The sequence below is a fragment of the Gloeophyllum trabeum genome (assembly GCF_000344685.1).
Source record: "Gloeophyllum trabeum ATCC 11539 unplaced genomic scaffold GLOTRscaffold_00001, whole genome shotgun sequence".
Lineage (NCBI taxonomy): Eukaryota > Fungi > Basidiomycota > Agaricomycetes > Gloeophyllales > Gloeophyllaceae > Gloeophyllum > Gloeophyllum trabeum.
Window position 1 is genome coordinate 491,376 of NW_006920410.1, and position 19,384 is coordinate 510,759.

The 19,384-nt window shown below is 51.7% G+C and overlaps 6 protein-coding genes across 6 annotated transcripts; 3 read left to right on the forward strand and 3 right to left on the reverse strand.

The window, feature by feature from the left end:
- The first annotated feature begins 5,052 nt into the window (after window positions 1–5,052).
- GLOTRDRAFT_51967 (cytochrome P450) lies at window positions 5,053–7,696 on the forward strand. The gene is made up of 17 exons (XM_007862138.1): window positions 5,053–5,183; window positions 5,233–5,330; window positions 5,387–5,416; window positions 5,468–5,573; window positions 5,624–5,721; window positions 5,771–5,879; window positions 5,931–5,947; window positions 6,007–6,062; window positions 6,118–6,350; window positions 6,406–6,472; window positions 6,529–6,548; window positions 6,608–6,771; window positions 6,829–6,995; window positions 7,051–7,161; window positions 7,216–7,251; window positions 7,322–7,333; window positions 7,390–7,696. The coding sequence occupies exons 1-17, from the start codon at window positions 5,063–5,065 to the stop codon at window positions 7,559–7,561; spliced, it is 1,617 nt and encodes a 538-aa protein (XP_007860329.1). The 5' UTR covers window positions 5,053–5,062; the 3' UTR covers window positions 7,562–7,696.
- Window positions 7,697–8,586: 890 nt separating this feature from the next.
- GLOTRDRAFT_123851 (uncharacterized protein) lies at window positions 8,587–10,101 on the reverse strand (the record flags this gene model as incomplete). Its single annotated transcript, XM_007862381.1, has 6 exons — window positions 8,587–8,831; window positions 8,906–9,062; window positions 9,150–9,289; window positions 9,436–9,889; window positions 9,947–9,964; window positions 10,030–10,101. 6 exons carry the CDS (start codon window positions 10,099–10,101, stop codon window positions 8,587–8,589), a joined length of 1,086 nt encoding a protein of 361 aa, XP_007860572.1.
- A 420-nt stretch (window positions 10,102–10,521) lies between these two features.
- GLOTRDRAFT_30424 (uncharacterized protein) lies at window positions 10,522–10,979 on the reverse strand (the record flags this gene model as incomplete). Its single annotated transcript, XM_007862010.1, has 3 exons — window positions 10,522–10,735; window positions 10,794–10,871; window positions 10,933–10,979. The coding sequence occupies 3 exons, from the start codon at window positions 10,977–10,979 to the stop codon at window positions 10,522–10,524; spliced, it is 339 nt and encodes a 112-aa protein (XP_007860201.1).
- A 1,618-nt stretch (window positions 10,980–12,597) lies between these two features.
- On the forward strand, window positions 12,598–13,681 carry GLOTRDRAFT_134848 (uncharacterized protein; the record flags this gene model as incomplete). Its single annotated transcript, XM_007862382.1, has 4 exons — window positions 12,598–13,136; window positions 13,190–13,282; window positions 13,335–13,401; window positions 13,463–13,681. 4 exons carry the CDS (start codon window positions 12,598–12,600, stop codon window positions 13,679–13,681), a joined length of 918 nt encoding a protein of 305 aa, XP_007860573.1.
- Window positions 13,682–14,569: 888 nt separating this feature from the next.
- Window positions 14,570–16,808, forward strand: GLOTRDRAFT_134849 (uncharacterized protein). Its single transcript, XM_007862383.1, has 6 exons — window positions 14,570–14,841; window positions 15,010–15,212; window positions 15,272–16,061; window positions 16,118–16,202; window positions 16,255–16,355; window positions 16,413–16,808. The coding sequence occupies exons 1-6, from the start codon at window positions 14,665–14,667 to the stop codon at window positions 16,599–16,601; spliced, it is 1,545 nt and encodes a 514-aa protein (XP_007860574.1). The 5' UTR covers window positions 14,570–14,664; the 3' UTR covers window positions 16,602–16,808.
- An 89-nt stretch (window positions 16,809–16,897) lies between these two features.
- Window positions 16,898–18,841, reverse strand: GLOTRDRAFT_89709 (uncharacterized protein; the record flags this gene model as incomplete). Its single annotated transcript, XM_007862384.1, has 9 exons — window positions 16,898–17,059; window positions 17,118–17,229; window positions 17,565–17,618; window positions 17,671–17,884; window positions 17,949–17,996; window positions 18,035–18,100; window positions 18,357–18,366; window positions 18,428–18,542; window positions 18,783–18,841. 9 exons carry the CDS (start codon window positions 18,839–18,841, stop codon window positions 16,898–16,900), a joined length of 840 nt encoding a protein of 279 aa, XP_007860575.1.
- Between the last annotated feature and the right edge of the window lie 543 nt (window positions 18,842–19,384).

The following is a 19,384-nucleotide window of genomic DNA, read 5'->3' on the forward strand; positions in this document are numbered from 1 at the left end:
GTACAAGTCCGTCTCATCATCTGATACTGCAGCAGTGGTGCCATCCGGTTGGAGATATGTGCAAGCCTTCGCCAGCGGACTATTCATGGCCGATGCATCCTTGATTTTGCCGGTCAAACGACTGCTCCGACATATCTGCCTCAGCATCGTATAGTCGAGATCACCAAAGCACGCCTGTATGCGGCTCGCTTATTCGGCTTGCTGTTCCATTGTATTTGAGAACCGTCCGAGACGATTCATGGTGTGCGTCCAGATCGCATAGCAAGCAACTTCGTAGCTACCAGGTCTCAAATCTCATCTGATATTCACAAACTTCAACTCTGGCAGGCTCTACAGTGTTGAGCATGGAGATATGAGAGTACATTCCACCTTGCTTGCTGATGGATACAAAAACCATGCAAGTACAGTACTCTGCCCAGTGCCACCTAAGTAGATGCTGCTGGAGGTCCAAGACGGTAGCTGCCGAAGTGTGATGTTACGGCTCGGATGGGAGCCTAAGGTCCGAATATGGACGGAAAGTCACCTATCGGGTCATATGGCATGCTTCGCTTTGTAAAACTGAGCGTCCGAGGGTTTTTCATATTATAAATGCAGACTGCGTGACCCATTGTCACAACCATGACGCAATCGTGACAGATTTACTTCCTGACCCACTGATGGTCGCCGTGAAAGGACATAGTGTCCTTTTTCCTGCCGTCCGGAAAAAGGACACCTGCTTTGCCCGCCGTGTGAGGCCAGTAAATATGTAACATGTTAAGAAGCCACGTATCTTGGTTTGAAGGCCTTGAATACTGCGTACCCGATAGAACTGATAAGGAACATACTGGCCCAATGCTGATCGTGATAGGAGATAAAGGTGGCTGAAACGAGGGACGAATCGGGCATATTGTGTTGGCCCATCCAAGTCAGATTTCATCAGGTGGTGATACGAGGACGAAGTGCCAACCCACAACATAACTTATTGAACGGGAATCTCGGTGCGTCGGATACACGTTACCTGCCGGAGCATTCGAAAGCCCAGCTTCCAGATATCGATCATGCTAGGAGACTCCAAGGGATAGAGTTTGTACGGCGAAGGGATGACGCCGATGGTATCGAAGGGTTCCATTCGCAAAGCAGTACTTGAGCAGTACTGGTACGCTTCGATCCTATAACTGCCGCATGTATCTCAGAAGCGTCAGTTGTATAGCACCATCAGATCAACAAGAGCGGGTTGTGCCACCACATGAGTGAGAGAGTTTTCGGCTCCGGTTCGGCCCGCACTCTTGTTCTAAGTCACATTGTAGTACTCACGCGCGCATACCCAACACTTGAAACTGCTTTTCTCTCTGTTGACGGAGCTAAGCAGATGACCAAGTGCTGTATGACAAGAACCTCTGTCCGTCGTGAGGAGTACTAGCCACAGAGTCGGAAGGGAAAGCACTGCCGTTTGAACAGTCTGCTACTCAAATTTATTGGTGTCGGTTGTCTCGGGCACGGCGCAGCAGTACTAGTCGCAGATCCAATGGCCTGAGTCGGTAATGACGGACTGAAAGAGCACACGTCGATAAGGATACCACGCTCAGGTCCACCGTGAATATGGGCTGCTGCCGCGGATCTCGATGGCCCACTCTACCCTCACGCCAAGACCGGTGCAGAGAATTGAGAGAAGATGTTTGAAAGTTTGAAACAGGTTGGTGCGAGGGTGGCCCTAACTAGTATGATGTACGAACTGATCGGGCGCTTGGCAGTAGACTGTTCACCTTCCGGAATGAATGCACCACGGGGAGCATTCAACATAGCCGCACCACTGGTAGCCATCCAGGCACTTTCGTGATGTATGTGTATTCACAGCGCGGTCAACATTACTCCATCGAACATGTCTTGACATGTATGACAGCACATGTGCACCCCTTATGATCGCATACAACCCTCGGGTTCGGCTCTGAGTCCCAGATAAATCTCCCTCGCGTGAACCAAGGACGCTGCCCTGTCCGCCTTCTAGCGCTTATTATGTCGTCCGCTGAGCAACAATTAGCAGGCCTTATCGAGGCTGTCCAGCAAACTTACATGGTCAATCTAGCTGCAGGTAGACTGTTTTCACACCTCCATGCTATAGCTAGCAATGACGGCCATCTATTCATTCGCAGCAGCGGCTCTAACATGGCTTGCATATGAAATCATACACACTATGGTCCTGGAGGCATGATAATCCTGCACCGCAGCTCACACACGATGTTTACCTCTATACCAGATATCGCATGTCTGGAAGTATGTGCCGAAGCGTTGCTGCGCTGTCAAGGTAGACTCATGTGCATGAAAGGGCGGAATTCACTATCCATAAGGTTCTGTATTACGTTGTCCGGTACTGGACGTTGTATAGCATGATGTAGGTCACCGTTGGTTCGTCTCTTGTTGCTTTACTTATAATCTACTCGTTAGCTTCACCCTAGCTGGTATAGTCATCATCATTAGCTCGAGAACGGGAGCATCTGTTGACCTTTCTCCCAGTTAACACCAACACTAGTGTTCCCCTCCATGTAAGTCTCTTGAATTTTAGAGGCCCGGAGCTACATGGCTCATGTTGCTGCTACAGTTGTGAGTGAGCATGAGTCGCACATTTTTCACCGGACCGTAGTTCTCATGGTCTGTGATCGTGAACTCAGCTGCAGGCATTGGTTCTGGTACAGAGCCATGTGAGGAGCACTGTAAGGTATCTTTGGGCGAGTAGCTCATCTTTACCCTTGTGCAGTACTGGACCCCTCGTAATTACAACTGCTGGAGAGGCTTTGTTCCTGATCCGCATCTATGCAATATATGGTCGAAGCCGGAAAAGTAAGACATGTATTCGTGACCGCTGGGTGTCACCAGAGTGATAATTTCTATCAAGTTCTCTGTCTCATCGTACCTTTGTATCTCGGTACGTCTCATCTCATCCCACATTCGTCCAGACTTGATGACATGTAATGGACGCAGCTCAATTTGTGGTCCGTGGATTACCCGTTGTTCTACTTATGAACTCCGGCCTTAAACGAAGCTCAATCTGCAGGGCGGGCTGGTCTCGGCTATCCTCGAGGTTGGCTCAATATCAGCAACTCCCAGATCACCCGGTTTCCCCATACCGGGCTGCTTAGCCACTTTGCCACAGTATGCGCAACTTAATTATATGTCCTGGTATGGTGGTTCTTTTCCGTAGTAGTGCTCTGACAGACCTGTGTATCCTCAGGGGCATATCGATGGTGGCTTCATGTTAGGAGCATCTACTATCATTGTCAAGGCGATTGCTAACAGTCTCTCATAGGCGTATATTTTCTCCTTACTCTCTACAAGTTTGTTATCAGCTTGTATCCTCCAGGCTCTCCGGCACAGCACCCTAGCATTTTTGAGCTTCGACATCTCGCGCCGATATTTTATCTCTTCATTCGCGATGGTACCTTTTACTTCTTTGTGTAAGAATTCAGCGGTGTAAGACACGTCTCGAGGCTTATTAGATACTCTCCACTTACAGGGTGTTCGGTATGTGCCCGTGGTTACAAACCCATTCTCTTAATGACAATGTCATGTCAAGTGTCCAATCTTCTAAACCTCATCTTTACCGGAGTTCTAGCAAATTCAGCACTCGAGCAAATGGGCACCGCGTGAGTCATTCTCAGAAACGTCATTTCTCTAATTAAGGTGCATTGAACTAGGTGGCTTATGGCAACCTATGGTGTCACGGTAATTAGTCCGTTACTATCTGCTGCGTGCAGGAGTGCTGACTCGCAGTCTCCGTTTCAAGTCCTGCAGACTCTACCTCAATCTTCGGAACTCTGTGGCAAATGGGGGACAACTCACATCGTGGAACGACATTGAACTTCGTGATAGATCGATCAGCCGTGGGATGGTATTCGCTAGGGAGGCCAACAGCACAATGGGCTCGGACACGGTAATGCCTTGAATTCTTTTCACTGGGCATGCATGGCCTTCATAGCTGTCCGTTTGTTCTCAATTGCCCAATGCTGGTCGAATTTTCATCAGTCTCAGCATGCATATATTATTCGATTCCATCATCGAACTCAGTAGTGCTCTATGTAAGATATTTTTTGGGAGGTTCGCGTCATGTTGGATCGACTGGAATAGCATTAGCACAAGGCCGGATATCCCTCATGGAGGCACATGGAGGCACACGGAGGCACACGGAGCCCCGCAGAGGCCCCCCACCGCACTACTGTCAATGGTACTTGTCCCGAAACTGCTGTCTCCTTACTGTACTTAAGTAGATGCGTCGCGGCCAGAGACGCTATCTCCCTTCCGAACCGGTGCCACAGGCACATTGCATATACTATCATTAGCATGGCTCGATTCTACTGGGGGGTCGACAATGGTCATGTACACCGGTACGGCCTAAACCTATCATCTCCCGAGTCATGATCACTGATTTTTCTGAGTTATGAGGCTCAAATCACGAAGTCTCACTCGTAGTTGGCGCGCGTCACGAGCATCCCACCAAAACGGCAACCGTGGTTCCCAGCCGCTTCGTAGCAGATCTTGCACCGAATACGCTGTGATGTTTGAGTTCCACAATGGAACACTAACTACAATCTTCGTGGGTTCGTGAACTTGCTTGAAGATCCAGAAGGATATACCGTGATCGATGCAGTAGTGCCGTGCAGTCGAAGGTTTCACAACTTCCGAGGACCCCGTATTTTGCGTGCAATTGCAACCTGAACGTTAACTTTACCGACACCGCCTCGAGTCGTCTTCGCAGCATTCATTTGCACGCCGACTCATGGCCGAAAGGCGCCCACGATGCATTCCCATCTCGTTCAGGATGTTCTATCAAAGGCCTGATCCCAGGAAGTACATACACACGGCCTAATGGGCATTGCGGGCTTGACGTGTCATGATCGAATTGCCTCATTCACAAATCGTTTAGGTTCTGCCCTGACGTTCCATCATAATAATACACCGTACTCAACTCTCGGTGTCATGAAAGCATGAATGGCACCACTACTCGAGGGCATAGGTAAGTGGCTGCTTTGAGTTTAAATACTTAGCAGGTCAGACGCCTGACGTACGCGTACCCTGCGTCGGGAAAGCTATCATGTGCCAAGGAGTCATCGCCATCTTACTTCTGGTGCTTCCTCTCCCCCTGCTATATCGCCGATGGAAATATGTGTCGATTGCCTACATCCAGGGACCCCATGTTGACTCCTTCATTCTGGGTGAATATGGTGTACGCCTTAGCTGAACTGGGCTTACGCCAGCTTCCAGGTAATTTCCCAGAATACTTCCAAAATGAAGTCGGTCAATGTGAGTTTGAGTGGCAAGAGCGCTTGGGAGCCGTTTATCGAATCAAGGGACTGTTCGGAGTATGTCCATCATGATCACCTTTCGGTATATCCATTGAACCTCGTTTATGTCGTAGGAAGATCGCCTGATGATCGCAGACCCTAAGGTAAATACGTAGTCGTCTTCGAACGAAATCCGACGCTCACTCGTGAGCTAGGCTCTTCAGCATGTGTACCAAACCGCATCCACTCAGTGGCTGAAACCTACGATACGACGAGAGATCACTCGTATGTATATAGGGAGAGGTATCGCATGGGCCGAAGGTACGGTCGGTCTCGATGACTCTGAACGTTGCATTGAAATCCCGTGGTAGGGGAAGATCACAGAAGACATCGTAGAATAATGATGCCTGCGTTCGGTAACATCGAAAGTAGGGGCATGATGCCCTTATTCCGCGAGACTGCTGATCGAGTAAATGCACGCGATATTTGATCTGTCAAGTCTGCTGACGAAGGCATAGATGTGCGGGCATTGGAAAGACATCATCAGTACCCTCGGGGACGGGAAAAGTGCCAGTATTGACGTGGCTGACTGGCTTTCGCGTGCCACGCTGGATGCAATTGGAGAAGGTGGGCTTCACAGCATATACTTTGTTTGCAGTTGAGACATATTCTCGGCAGCTGCCTTCGGAATCCAGGTGAGATAACATATCCTTTCAGAAATGATTGTATACCCACCGTGGGCCGTACATACTAGTTTGGAACCATGGAAAATAAAGACGACAAACTTGCGCGCAGCTACTATAGTCTGCTGTGGGCTCTCACTCCATAGGTCAATCTTCGCCAGAGTTGACACTTTTTGACATAGGATGCAAGCCTTTGGGCTGCCCACCAGAGTGAAAATATTTGCGCAACAGATCTCAGCCTACTTTCCGGCATGGGTGTTTCGTCTACTCGAGCGCCTCCCCTCCCGTAGTCTTGAAAGGCTGCGAGAAGTCGCGTATGAAGGTAACAGGGTCGCGGAAGAGCTCGTTCAGAGGAAAATGGAGGCCCTCAGGATAGGCTCTGAAGCGCTCGACAAAGACGTCATGAGCTTGCTAGGTACGGCCTTGCTGCGAGTTGTGTTTTTTGTTCCCGCGTGAATATTGAATCGCAGTCGAAGCAAATCTATCCGCAACTCCTGAAAATAAGCTGAACAACGAGGAACTCTACGCTCAGATGAGGTACATGAGATAACGCCACTTCAGCTGACTTCTTTAACGCTCACATTTCTTGTCAGGACAATCCTAGTGGCAGGACGTAAGAGGATTAATCGACTGATCCCAGTAAAAATCCTATGTACTAATGCTACAGCTTAGACGAAACGTCAGGGAACACGTTGGCATTCATTTTATACGAACTGTCGAAGAATCCTTCTATACAGACCAGGATTCTGGAAGAAATCCATTCCACCTTGGGTGTATCTCAGGAATATACTATGGCTCAACTTGATCGTATGCATTACACGCTGGCCGTAATCAAGGTGAGCAACTCGCGCCAGCCATGGCTGTGGCATCTGTAGATCCCGGACCGCACACAGGAGGTTCTTCGCGTCCACCCTGTCGTATATGGACCATTCCTGGTAGCCAAAGAACCGGATGTCATACCGCTATCCAAGCCAATCATCAGCATCGACGGGAAGCCTATCTCGACGATCCCAGTTTCTGCGGGACAGTATATCCACATTTCATTGGCTGGGTATAATAGGTACTTGTTCTCATCTGTATCCCGAAGTGGTACACTGATTATGCGCTTGGCGAAGGCTCAAAGATGTCTGGGGAGAGGATGCCCACGAGTTTCTACCGGAAAGATGGCTGGAAATAGAGGAGGGAAGGAGAGAGATTCATAGCCTCTTCGGTGTCTATTCGAACCTGTATGTCGTCCCGTTTCCCTCAGATACATCTGCATGACTAATGGCGAGCCGCAGAGGAAACTTTGTCAGCGGAGCGATTTCTTGCTTAGGGTAAGTTATTGCTGGATGTACCCTTACAGGACTAACGGTCTCGCTATCCTCGTCGTATAATGATACCCAGCTGGCGCTTCGCGTATGTCATCCTGCTTCTCATATTCAATTCCCGAGCTCACCCATCACTTCTCACAGGGTCATAGAAATGCAAGTGTTTTTGGTGGAGATCGTGCGGAATTTCCAGTTTTCTCTGCCTCCCAACGGGAAAAGGGTTATCAGGGCTACGAGCGGTGTCATGGCGCCAGTGTTGGAAGGAGAGGTCGAGAAGGGGAAACAGTTGCCTCTTGTGATGGAGCTTCGTGATTAGTTTGCTTTCTCGGGCTGCAGCTACATAGTACGTGCCGTTCTCCTTGTACTTGCGCGCTTACCCCCTGTGGGTCTTTTTATCGGCATTGCTGTCATTCTGCGAGGACTGAAGATACCATATGACTGTTTCTCGATCTTTGTTCACGTCAAGTACTCTAGAAGACGTCATGGCAGGGGATGGCGCCCTGCTTCTCGATAGTTGAGGCAGGCTCGCGCTCGGCGGTCATCCGCTAGTGAGGTCACCCTATGGTTAGGTATCCATACATCTTTGAGTACTCAGAACACCATTCTCAATCTCATCATGACTGGAAGTAGCGTGCTTATCAGATACGGTAACAAATATCCACCATTTAGGCTCTCGGTGAGTCACTGTCTAAGTGTGCTCTCGAGAACGCTCTCACACGAGCTCGCACGATCACTGATACCAAGCGGGGTTCCTCTGCCATAACAAGGGTCTGGATGATTAAATTAGATTGGTAGCATGAAATTTTGCCACTACCAGGTTTCTTGGGTTCGTAATTCATTTGCCACAAGATCGGCTTAGATATGACACTACTCGCACCAGGCGCGTGGTGCGAAAATCAATTGGAGTAATAAACATACATTTGGATCTAAAAAGACATGAAGGATATCACAAACATCAAGGACGGGCATCGATTTGCTAGGCATCGATTTCCTAGGCATCGATTTGCTATGCCTTGATGTGGAAGGTCGTCGATTACAAGATACAGACGGGAGAAAGAGATGAACCTAGGCAGCAGCCAAAAATGCCGGAATGTCGTCCCAATGGAGGCTCGCACCTGGGAACTCCTGAAGAACAAGCCCCGAGAGCCATTCAAAGACGGTAGAGTAAGTGACGTCCGACCCCATCGGCTCCTTTGTTAGTCCCGCTGGTGAGCAACGAAATAAACTCGCCCTTGGGGGAGACGATGATAGAACCAGAATCGCCTTGCTTGGAGAAAGTGCCGGTCGCGTTCTCGTGAGGATAATCGGTAACTCGAAAGACTCCAGAGTTCCGGTAGGATATTACTTGCGGACGAAGGACATGAATCTGCTGACAGTGCCCACAGAGGTATTGGTAGCAAAGCCATGCTTGACAGCACGACGCAGGGGCTCGCCTCCAACATTCTTGTTATGGGGGTTGCTGAGCTGCTGGGCGGTAGGGATGTTTTGGAGAACAAAGAGGCCGTCAGGGGGGTATTCGAAGGCCGACTCGGCATCGTCTCGTTCATGCAGCAAGGACTTGAGCTTCTTTGAGGTGTACTCGGGGCCTAGACAGAAAAGAAAAGACAGACAGAGATACACGTCAGACGAGCATATATAATGAGACAGAATGAGCATGCACCAAGACTAAGCACATTCCCGAGCAGACTGGCGAAGCTTTCCTTATACAATTGGACCACACAAAGGTCGCGAGTGTACTGGTGAGGATGGGCACCAACACCGATCGGGGGAGCCCAGACGACGTGCCCAATGACGCGCCGCGAGGTCTTGCCCCAGCGCTTTTTCAGTCACAAAGAATTTCTTGAGCCTGTCGTGTAGCTGTTGAGGTCGGTCTGCGACTGTGGGAGGCCCATTCCATTCTTCACGTCGGATGCGAGTGCCTTGATTTTGACCTGGCAAGCGTCGACAGTGTCCATGGACGTTTCGATTCGTGCCTGGATGGAGGACAGGTAGTTCGTGAAGGCAGGCTTGCCCATCAAAACTACCTGTATCTTCGGCACAGAGCCTGAAGTGCCAGAGCTTGATTATTATCAAAGGGTAAAAGATGGAAACATGCTGTTGAATCTGTACTCATGATTACTCCAATCGGCAGGGAAGAGGTTGTGACGAACGGTAGGGCGTAGAGCGAATTTCCCACGTGGAACTAGGGACCCATAGTGCCCTGCATCGTCGTCTTGCGACCGGCTATGGGGAGACTGAGGGCAACCGACACGGAGTCGATGAATTCCTTGCGATAATCGATGATACCAACTGGAGCGAAGAGTGCTGGGCTAACCGAGGGCTTCGGGATAGTCTCGCGGAACGCAATATCTATGACGCTGACATTGAACTCAGCGAGATAGGCACGGATGTGTTTGGTCGCTTCGAATGCAGCGGCAGCGGTGAGAATGTTGGGTGCTACGCCCACCCCGATGGTTGGGTTGCTGTAGTGACGTTCACCGTCCTCGACAGGCTTGATAGGTGGGATAGAGTCGTAGTCGAGCTCGTCTTCGTCCGAATCATCTTCGTCTACCTTGACCTCACCATTCTTCTTGTTGGGCCACGCGAATCTAACATAGTCGACAGCGGTGATCATAATCTTCTTCGCGTCGAGGAGCTCAACAACCTTGAGAAGGAAGACTAATCAGCATATTGTTGCATAACGCGAACAGGGGAGACGCACTTTGTCCCGGACCTTTTCCTACATGCCATTCTCTCCAAACGGATGATCGTCCGGGACGGCAAGCAGGCGCATGAGTCGCCTACCTTCTTCAGGGCCAGTCGGCTCCTCGTAGATATCAGACGAATCCCTGTAGATAAGCTTAGGTCCGCGACCATTTTCACGTATACCAGCATAGTATTAATGGGCTTCGATCTTGCACGCATGCATTTGGAAGGCTCGTATGGGGAGCTCTGAGCGCTAGATTCGTCCTCACTGCTAGAATCGCTGTATTCATCCGAGGATAAGGTGGACTTGCGTGCCCTAAGACAGGGAAGGTTGGTTCCAGGTGAAGCAGGACATAATTCGAGGCATGAGTCTTCGGAAGTGAGAGGCAGTTGAAGAAAGTAAACGCGAAACTGCAAGGGACCTCAGGCCTCAGGGGCTGCAACGCCAGGAATTCCGAATTCCACCATCGACATTGTCGGGCGGCCCCAAGGACAATATCCAACACACCAATATTACAGTACGAAGATTAATTGCGAGGATAAAAATACAATGCGATTATGCTTCGACTTCTAGCCTCTGAATCACATCAATTACACATTAGGCCCAAAGCTGCCCTTGCCCTTCTGCTTGAACGTCTGCTCATCCTCCTGCTGGAGCTCCTTGTCGATCTGCGCACCTCTTGAGGGTTCGTTACCGTGCGCCCGTGCGGGGGCTTCTGGGTCAATAGTCGTCTTTGCGCGCTGTTTCTCGTCACGGCTGACTTTCTCTGCCTGTGCGAGCTTGTTACCCAGCGTGCGCTCGTCTCTGCGGAGCAACGCGTCAGCACGTGCGGAGGTGGGACAAAGGCAGGTCGAATGCGTACTTGGAGTCTAGTTGGTCATGGGCGTTTTTCTGACCAGCCTCGAACTGGGCAGGGGCATCAGTGTCGCCCTTGGACGTTCTGGGGGGACGCCGCTCTGTCAGTATCGAACAATGTATTCCTCCCGGTATAAACAACATACCTTTGGTCGCCAGCCTCGTAGACCTGAGAGTTACCAACGTTGGACATCATGGATCCGCTCGACATGTTGAATTACGGGAGTATTGATTGGTCGTAGATGAAATGAGTTATTGGTCGTGTGGAGGAATGCAATGCTTGTGGTGATGGATGTCAGGACCTGCGAGTCGCTGAGCGCGGTTATATAGGAGGTCGAAAGTCGGGGGAGACATTGGGAGTGACGTCATGGGGGAGTAGTGAGATCACTGTGCGCAAGTCAGTTTGGTGGCTCCATGGATGCGATGTGATTATGCGTACGGACGACGACGGCGCCACAAGAGGACACCACTCAATCGATGGCCGATGTAAAGTTGAAACGTGGCAGAAATGGAGTTCGGGATCTTCGGTTATCGCATCGCTGCCAATGTTGTAGCACACTGTGCAATGGGACTCTGGTACGTTCTCGAGCGACGGTCAGAGTCTTGCATTGGTTGGAGAGGTCAGGAAGGAAAAGCATAGGGGATCGGGCTGTATTGGGAGAGGTATCTATAACAACCAGCTATTCCAGGATGCTATAGAGCGCCTAGTATCAGGCAAATCGACATGCCACGAAGCCTGACAATCGGAAGTCATGATAATACACACCAAGCAACCCGCCAGACAAACCCAGAGAACACGTCCACTTGCGATGTGTGAACCACCAGCTCTGCAGGTCCTCCTCAAAAACCAAGGACAAGCGTGACGAAGAGTCGAGCATTAAGATATCCAACAGTCCATCTCCGCCCTACTTTGGCACAAGCCAGCCTTAGAAAAGTAGAAGGGGCATGGCTTGCAATTTGACTCGAGGTGCGTTGAAGAGAAACCAACGCACCGCCGGCACACTGACAAAAGGTGAGGGCGTGGGAACACGTCCGGCATCCTCCGTTTTCCGAATTTCGTGTGCTTCGCACTTGGTTTGGATCAGTCGCGATTGGCTGGGTCCGCCGAGATCCATCCTGCGCTGCAGTCTCTCCCTGCAGCCTGTCATCTGTCCTCGATGTCGGCCCACGCACATTACTTTCCGTGCAATTTGGGATCCTGTAATACCATCGAGGTATTTCATATCTCGGGCTGATTTAGCCACAAATATCCGTACACAAGTCTCGCCATTCGCACAGAGAATGATGTGCGCGACATCCGGCGGTGAGGGTTGGATGGGGGGTGAAGCCTGTCAAAGCTGCGGTAGTCATCCTGGAAACACTGTATATACCGCCCTTCTGTAGTGCCGTACGGCAACGTTTGTATGTCGCCATCGTTATTGTAAGGAATACCAGCGGTCAGACTCAGTTTCTGTACAGTAAGTCCAGCTTTCAAGTTATCTACGAGGCTTCCAGGAGTATAACCTTCTCGATCCACCTCCCCCGCCTGGGTTGCTGCAGGGCTCTACTTGCACACCGACAGCATAGTCTCCTCTCGAGGTGCGAGTAGAGCCCGGCGGCCTATGAGTACCACATCGGTACTCAACCCAGGTGGAGAGAGGGGCGCTACCCACCTCCGTTCCATCCACATTCCTTTAACCGTCTCTGCTTATCCCGTCTTCGTCTTCACAGCTCCCTTCATACTCAGGATCTAACGAACGTCACGACACACCACGCGGGAGATTTCACTCTTCCGCTTCCCTACCCGTGCTTAAGCAGATCTCGGAGCCAAAATGTTATCTCTGGTCGGCAATGGCGAAGCAAGCACCGTGCGGAAGAGCAGGCTCTCGTGGCTCCTCTCCATAATAACCCGAAGGCGGCCCGAGCAGGGCATTTTCCCCGCACGGATCGAGTCCGACGACGATGCGTCCTTCGGGTCGCCCACGCCCACACGGTCGAGTACTTCCTCAAGCCTGTCGTCCTCCTCCTCGGCGTCCAGTACGGCGACACCTCCCAGCTCGTGCCCCGACTCCCCGACGCCCACTGAGTCGTCAGAGGACGACTCGGAGTTCGCGTCGGCGCCCACCAGCCCGACTGCCGAGCATGCGTTCGCGTTGCCGACCTACGCGCAGGTCGCCTACCCCGCCGAGCCGCGGACGTACGCGTTCACGCAGCGCTCGCCGTTCGCGATGGTCATGGCGAGCGAGGGCGCGGGGGACGATGCGCGGTTCACGTACTATATTAGCGTAGGCGTGAATGTGTGGATGCCAAGTTGTGTGAATACCTTCGTCAGGAGGGGCGGGGAGGACGGGAGGCTGATTGCACAGCTTGAGTGAGTGCATTTCATGTGCCCCTAGGTTTGAGAGGATGATTGACGCGGAGTAGGCTTGGAATCACTGCCGAGACGGCAGTTGTGGTTATGGGCGAGGCGAGGATACCGCTGAAAGGCCTCTTGACGCGGAAAAATCTTGCGAGCAAGTAAGTGTTAGTAGGCTGATTTCTCGCATGAGAGATCTCACATGATATGAAGGTCACGCTTCTACCATCTCGACGACGGCACCACCATTAAATGGGTGATCAACAAGCATCCGTGGCAGGCAAGTACTCACTTCGCATTTCGTCCTTTCTTCTTCCAGCTCACATAGCGTATCCATCCAGGCTACCGTGGGCTCAACCACCCTGGCTACCTTCCAACCCAACTCAGGATCGTCGCGCAAACTGACGGTCTACCCTGCCGGCTACCCACTTTTCGACCACCTCGTCATTGGGCTGCTCGTCCTGATGCGCGAGTACCTGACGCCCTCTACCGCCCAGATTGGGGGAGCTGCAGGGTTGTTCAACTACCACCCTCACGCGCTGCCCAATGATCCGTTGTAGCGTGTGAGTGCTTCCGCTATTGACCTGTGGTCTTTCCGGACTGAGCGGTTTCCTCGCAGACCATCGTATATCTGCTTTCGTATTTCTTGGATTCCGCATGTTGTACTGCATATTATTATCACCCTAGATCTAAAGACATTTGTATGAATACCAAAGGAAATCAGGCCAGCAGCTGCCTAGTTGACCATCCCCTCCTTGTGACACTCCCTCTCTTGCAATCGCGGACTGTAGCACTATCATTCATTTTGGGGCTCGTCGGTCTGCTTTGGGAGGCCGGAGCGGATGGCCATCCTCCAGGCAGCTGGTACATACGACAGAGGCACCCGGACTATCCCCATGCATATCGTCGGACGTTTATTGTGGTCCAGTGCAGGATCTATAATAAAGCATTCTCTCGTTATTTTGGGTCGGTGTTCGGTAGCAATGAGGCGCGTTACGTACCTAAGGCCGTACAGATATGGAGAAAGGTTTGCAATAATAGACCGTATACAGTACTCACGACGGAGAAGCACAGATGATTGGCTATCCCTGCAGAAAGCGTACCCTGACTAGGATCAAGCTCTCTTCGCAGTTGGTAGAGCCTCGAGGAAGGACTTCATCCCGACGCTGTTCCTATCCAAATTCGGGTCACCACTGACGTCGTCCGCGGGCTTTCAGGTCGTGTTCCTCCAGCCCCAAAGCCTGATCCTCCTGTTTAGCAGCCAGCAGGCGACCAGAGGATGATAGGAGCAACATGCAAGTCGAGCGAGACAGCGGTCAAGTGCCCGCATCGAAGCTGTTTGCCGGGCCCCGGCAGATCGTTTGCACAATCGCAAGCCGGGTCCACACGTCCGTGTCTCGTCGTTTCCATTCGTTTCCGTCTTGTTTCGCCTTTATCTATCCCGCGAGCTCGCGCTATCCCGCGAGGCCGCTCTTTTCTTCGCGTCCGTCCCCCCCTCGCTCGCCATTTTGTGGCTATTTATTCGGCTCAGGCTAAGTGAACGATGCTCGGGCGCACGCTTCTAGCTTCGTTATTCGTATCCGCGGTGTTAGCGCAGGATGGGGGGATCTCGGGGCCGACGTCGAGCAGTGATGCTGCTGGGTACTCTTGCGATACGTCCAAGTGCCAGCTCCCGGACTGCAATTGCGCCAGCACGAGCCCGCCAGGTGGTTTAGACCCTGTAAGCACGCGCATATAGTCACTAGGACGCCGCTGGGGTCAGGGTAGAGGGAGGTGAGGGAGCATTGGTTTCGTGGCCGAAGCGACTGCTCTCCCCCCCTTTGCCAGGACTTCGATGGTCGTCAGGTCTTCCACCTATTAATAAGATCTCACTGACTCCTGTGAATAGTCCCAGGTCCCTCAGTTCATCGTCTTCACCGCCGATGATGCTATCCAATCGTACACATTGGACTCGGTCAACCAGTTCCTGGCTCAGCGCAAGAACCCTAATGGCTGCACGCCCAAAATGACATATTTCACATCGCTAAACTACACTAACTACACTCTGGTAACGGATTGGTTTGTGGCTGGGAACGAAATCGCCGATCACACGTACGTCTTTGTACCACACATCCTGGCTACTTCGACACAGCTTATATGCGCATATACAGTATGACCCACGTCGGTACCCCTCCGGAGGAGGAAATCAACGGCAACTTAATCGCTCTCAATGCCCTCGCTGGCATCCCGCTCTCCTCCATCAAAGGATTCCGCGCTCCCTACCTCAACTACAGCGTCGACACCCTCAAGATGCTCGCCAAGGCCCAGTTCCTTTACGACTCCAGCGCGGCCGCGTCCATCCCGGTCACTGACTCAGGCACTGACGCCTACTGGCCGTACACGCTCGACTACGGCATGGCGAACGACTGCCTTGCCGTTGAGGGCAGCTGCAAGGGCGAGCCGAAGCTCCCTGGGTTCTGGGAGATCCCGATGTACGCATTCTTCGATAACCGCGGCGTCGCGGGACCGCACTTGATGGACCCGTGGCTCGACTCCGCCAACGGCGCGAGCGCGGTGAACGACTCGGCGACCCTGGAGTACATGAAGAAGACTTTCACCGACCATTATAACGGGAACCGGCAACCGATTGGGCTGTACACCCACCCGATCCACTTGTCGCGAACGTACCCCGGCGTGGAAGTGTCAAACTCGACTATCAATATGATCAACGCGTTCCTGGATTGGGCGCAGGAACAGCAGAACGTGTGGATCGTGTCCAACGAGCAGCTGCTGGACTGGGTGCGGCACCCGGTCCCGGTCTCGCAGCTTGATTCTTTCGATTCGCTCAAGTGCTCTACGCCGCAAGTAGACTCTGGCAAGAAGATCTGCAATGGCATGCCCCAGAACGAGGCGGGGTTGTTATCGCATTGCGCGTTCCCGGACTTCCCATTCTATACTTGCGTAAGTGCGACCATTACAAGTACGCATGGTTGCCGCTGATCACCCTACTCCTGCAGTACGGTTGTCCCGAGGAGGAACCCACACCTAAGAATCCTAATCCGCCGCAACAAGTGCCGGACGGCCAGCAGGCTCGTTACCGCTGTAAGTAACGACGAATCTGTGGAAAGGGAGAAGGGACTAACGGCTTTTACAGTGCCCAGCAATTGCTCGACGCCCTTCTGGGACCCCATCGCCGGGCAGTGTATCTGCTCGTCCGACGCATGTGCATTCAGCGACGACTCTCGTCCAATCGGGGTAAGCCGTACCTTGTATGCAGCTGTGTACTCCTCCTGATCATTGATGATGTGACAGCCTAATGGCGCTAATTTGACTGGCGGGGGCACCGGCGGGAATTTCACGGACAGCGGTTCCACGCCCACGGCATCATACACCCCGTTCAGCTCCGCGCTGCCCACGCTGCCGCAGGGCTTCTGGTTGGCGCTCGCCCTTGCCTGCGTCGGAGGCGTCGTAGGCTCCCTCGGTGTCATCGACAAGCTATAGGCTTGCCGCGGCAACAAATTCTCGTTCACAACCGGATACCTAAATTTCGGATTCGTTGGCATTTCGGACATGGTAATGGAACTTTAGTACCCGCGTAATTTCGCATCTAGCATCGGGACATCATTGATGTATATAGCCACATATTTCTGTCTTTACGACCATTTCACGCGTTCCTAGTCCTACCAATTTACCTAATTTGCATTGTTACACATCCGGATATTCAGTAACGCCCCATAGATCAGTGAGGCCGAGCATAACAGAGGGTAAAGCGCCGAAGCGACATTAATTGGCATGCTTTATATTGGCCCTCTACGCATGAGGACAGTTCGTGGATTCACGAGGATGCCAAAGCTCCTTGTTGCCTCGTAGGTGAATGAGGATGCTTCTATTGCGCTACTGGTCCACTCGCTGGGCAGGAAAGAGCGCAGTCCACCCCAGCTCGAAGCACGTAAAGATGCCTGGTTATTGAAATGAATTACACGGTGTCTCGGCCTGCTAGAATTCGCGTCAGCGCACGCCATTTGGTCCCAGAGTATTCCTTACAAGACAATCTTGCTCGAGTTTGCTCAGCCCGTCCAGCGTCCGTTCCCTCTGCATGCGCTCCCTCAGCGATTCTCGGGCATTGAGGCTGCGGAGTGGGAGTGTCTTGAGTGATGGAGTAATATTTCAAGAAGCGATAATGGTCTTACACGACGAGCATGCCATTAATGTGCACTGAGAATCAGCCCGTAAGCGACATAAATCGGATACCTTTGACTTGGATGTAATGAACTGCCAGATGAGTTAGCTCCCCACGCCCCGAGAACATGAGGTACTGTAGGCCGCCACTTACACTGTCAACCACGAGGGCTTGTTGGACTATTTGATAGACGTACGGTGAAAATGTATAGTCCTACCAGGAAGCTAATCACGGCATACGCTGGGTATGCCACATCCAACGGGGCTTAAAGCACTCTGACGTACCTGTTTGCCAATCCCGTCCCAAGCGCGAGAATGATCAACGACTTTACTGTGTACCTAGCCAGCGGGAAGTCATTATGGATATGCGTCGGGCACACACCCGACTCACTTAGCCTGCTGGCCTACGCCGTGCTGTGCCCGGTAGAGGAACCAGAACATGCACAACGCGATCGCTAAGTCCGTGATGATGAAGATAAAAGCGCTGATCAGCGCCAATAGCTGGTGATATGTACTTTCAGGCCGTGGTATCTGCAATCTGAATGAGATATTAGCGACGCGTCTCCGTGGCCACCAGGTAGCGAGATCGAAAATGCTGACCCATTCTTCACAGATACTGCAGTGATTGACTTAGACTTGCTTGATCTTTGTTCCGAAAATGCAACGTACCCGTGGTGAAAGCCAGGATGATACCCGCAGGAATAAACTGCCGTGTGTCTGAATCAGTATTACGCTTGTGACTGCTTGAGACGTACTAATAGCAACGATGATTTCTTCCCGCCGACTGGGCACATAAATGGGTAAGGATGATCTGGTGGACGCTGAATCGGATATGCACATTTAAATAGCCGAATGATGTAGAAACTAGCAGAGCCATTGGTGAGCTAGATGAGATGATGAGATGAGATGCATGTGCTTGCCTGTGGACGAGGAAGCTACTGATTTGCTGTTACCAGTGCGATAGTTAGGCTGAGCGTTCAAGGTGCACGAATCTCTGATCTTACCGATACATAACCCTCGGTCTTTGAAAGGGCTCAGCAAAGTGGTAGCAGTTGACCACGATTATGTAGCACATACAGTGAATGTCCTGATGAGAGTTAGTCAAAAGGTCTGACCATATATCAATCAGTAGGACTCTCAATGCCTACCAAGGGATAGATCTGATTTGTTCGAAGGCCTCTGCTTCCTTGGAAAGCAACAAATGCCACAAGGCATGAGATAGGAATATCTGCCACAGTGTGTCTAGCTGCGAGACCGTTTGGTCTGGTGCGTTCCAGGTTCCACAGAAGTGAAACTGACTATAAATGTGACTGCGACCTATGGGGCGGATCATATCATACAACTGAGATCGAGGGGCGCGGGCAGCTCACGATAGCCATAAGGACAAGACAGTCTGTACTGCACCTGAGCAAATAGCGGACTACTTGGCCGCAAGTAATCCCATGCAATCTTAGGCCCGGGGGTAGTTAGACTCTTACACGGGGTAAAACTACTGGCACTTACATGTATGAGACAATGGCGCCCTTTAGTAGGGCTCCATAGGTTGATGAGATCGAGGGCATAGTAAAGAACTCGGTGTCGGGATGAAAGCTCGCGACCGAGCACGCTTTATATCAATCCACGCCTGTTCAAAGGACTGATCACGGCTTGTTGACTATGGTGATAGACGCCCTTCAATTCCCGTTAATGTGCACAGCTAGGGAGTACCAAAGCTGACGAAGATTGGGTCGAGACAGAAATATAATTGAAGCGATCCGCGGGAGGCGGACTCATCTCAATGATAGGCACCAAGTACAATGTAGACCATGGGACTTCAATTGTACAGGGAGTGCGGGTACACGCCTAGTGGTACGAGATCTGCGCAGCGTCTTGAGCGATGGACGCGGTTTAGAGCAAAGAAACGACAGATTTACTGTACCCCACAAATGCAATCGAATCCTAGGATTACTCGCCTGTCAACTGGATGTCGAGGAGACGCCGTTCATCAGTCCCATCGGTAACAGTGTGAGCAAGACTCCCTCCGCTAAATTAGGAGAAGCACATTCCGCGCCGCAGGCAATGCCCGTCTCGATTGGCGCCTCCCTCAGTCGTGCGAGATGTATCAG

What these genes read in the sequence shown, in the direction of transcription:
- GLOTRDRAFT_134849 (XM_007862383.1), top strand. Translation starts at nt 14,665, where the DNA reads ATGCTCGGGCGCACGCTTCTAGCTTCGTTATTCGTATCCGCGGTGTTA. An exon ending in CGCCAGGTGGTTTAGACCCT is followed by an intron (nt 14,842 to 15,009) that starts GTAAGCACGCGC and finishes TCCTGTGAATAG; the next exon opens with TCCCAGGTCCCTCAGTTCAT. An exon ending in AACGAAATCGCCGATCACAC is followed by an intron (nt 15,213 to 15,271) that starts GTACGTCTTTGT and finishes GCGCATATACAG; the next exon opens with TATGACCCACGTCGGTACCC.
- GLOTRDRAFT_51967 (XM_007862138.1), top strand. Translation starts at nt 5,063, where the DNA reads ATGTGCCAAGGAGTCATCGCCATCTTACTTCTGGTGCTTCCTCTCCCC. An exon ending in AGGTATCGCATGGGCCGAAG is followed by an intron (nt 5,574 to 5,623) that starts GTACGGTCGGTC and finishes ATCCCGTGGTAG; the next exon opens with GGGAAGATCACAGAAGACAT. An exon ending in CGCAGCTACTATAGTCTGCT is followed by an intron (nt 6,063 to 6,117) that starts GTGGGCTCTCAC and finishes TTTTTGACATAG; the next exon opens with GATGCAAGCCTTTGGGCTGC.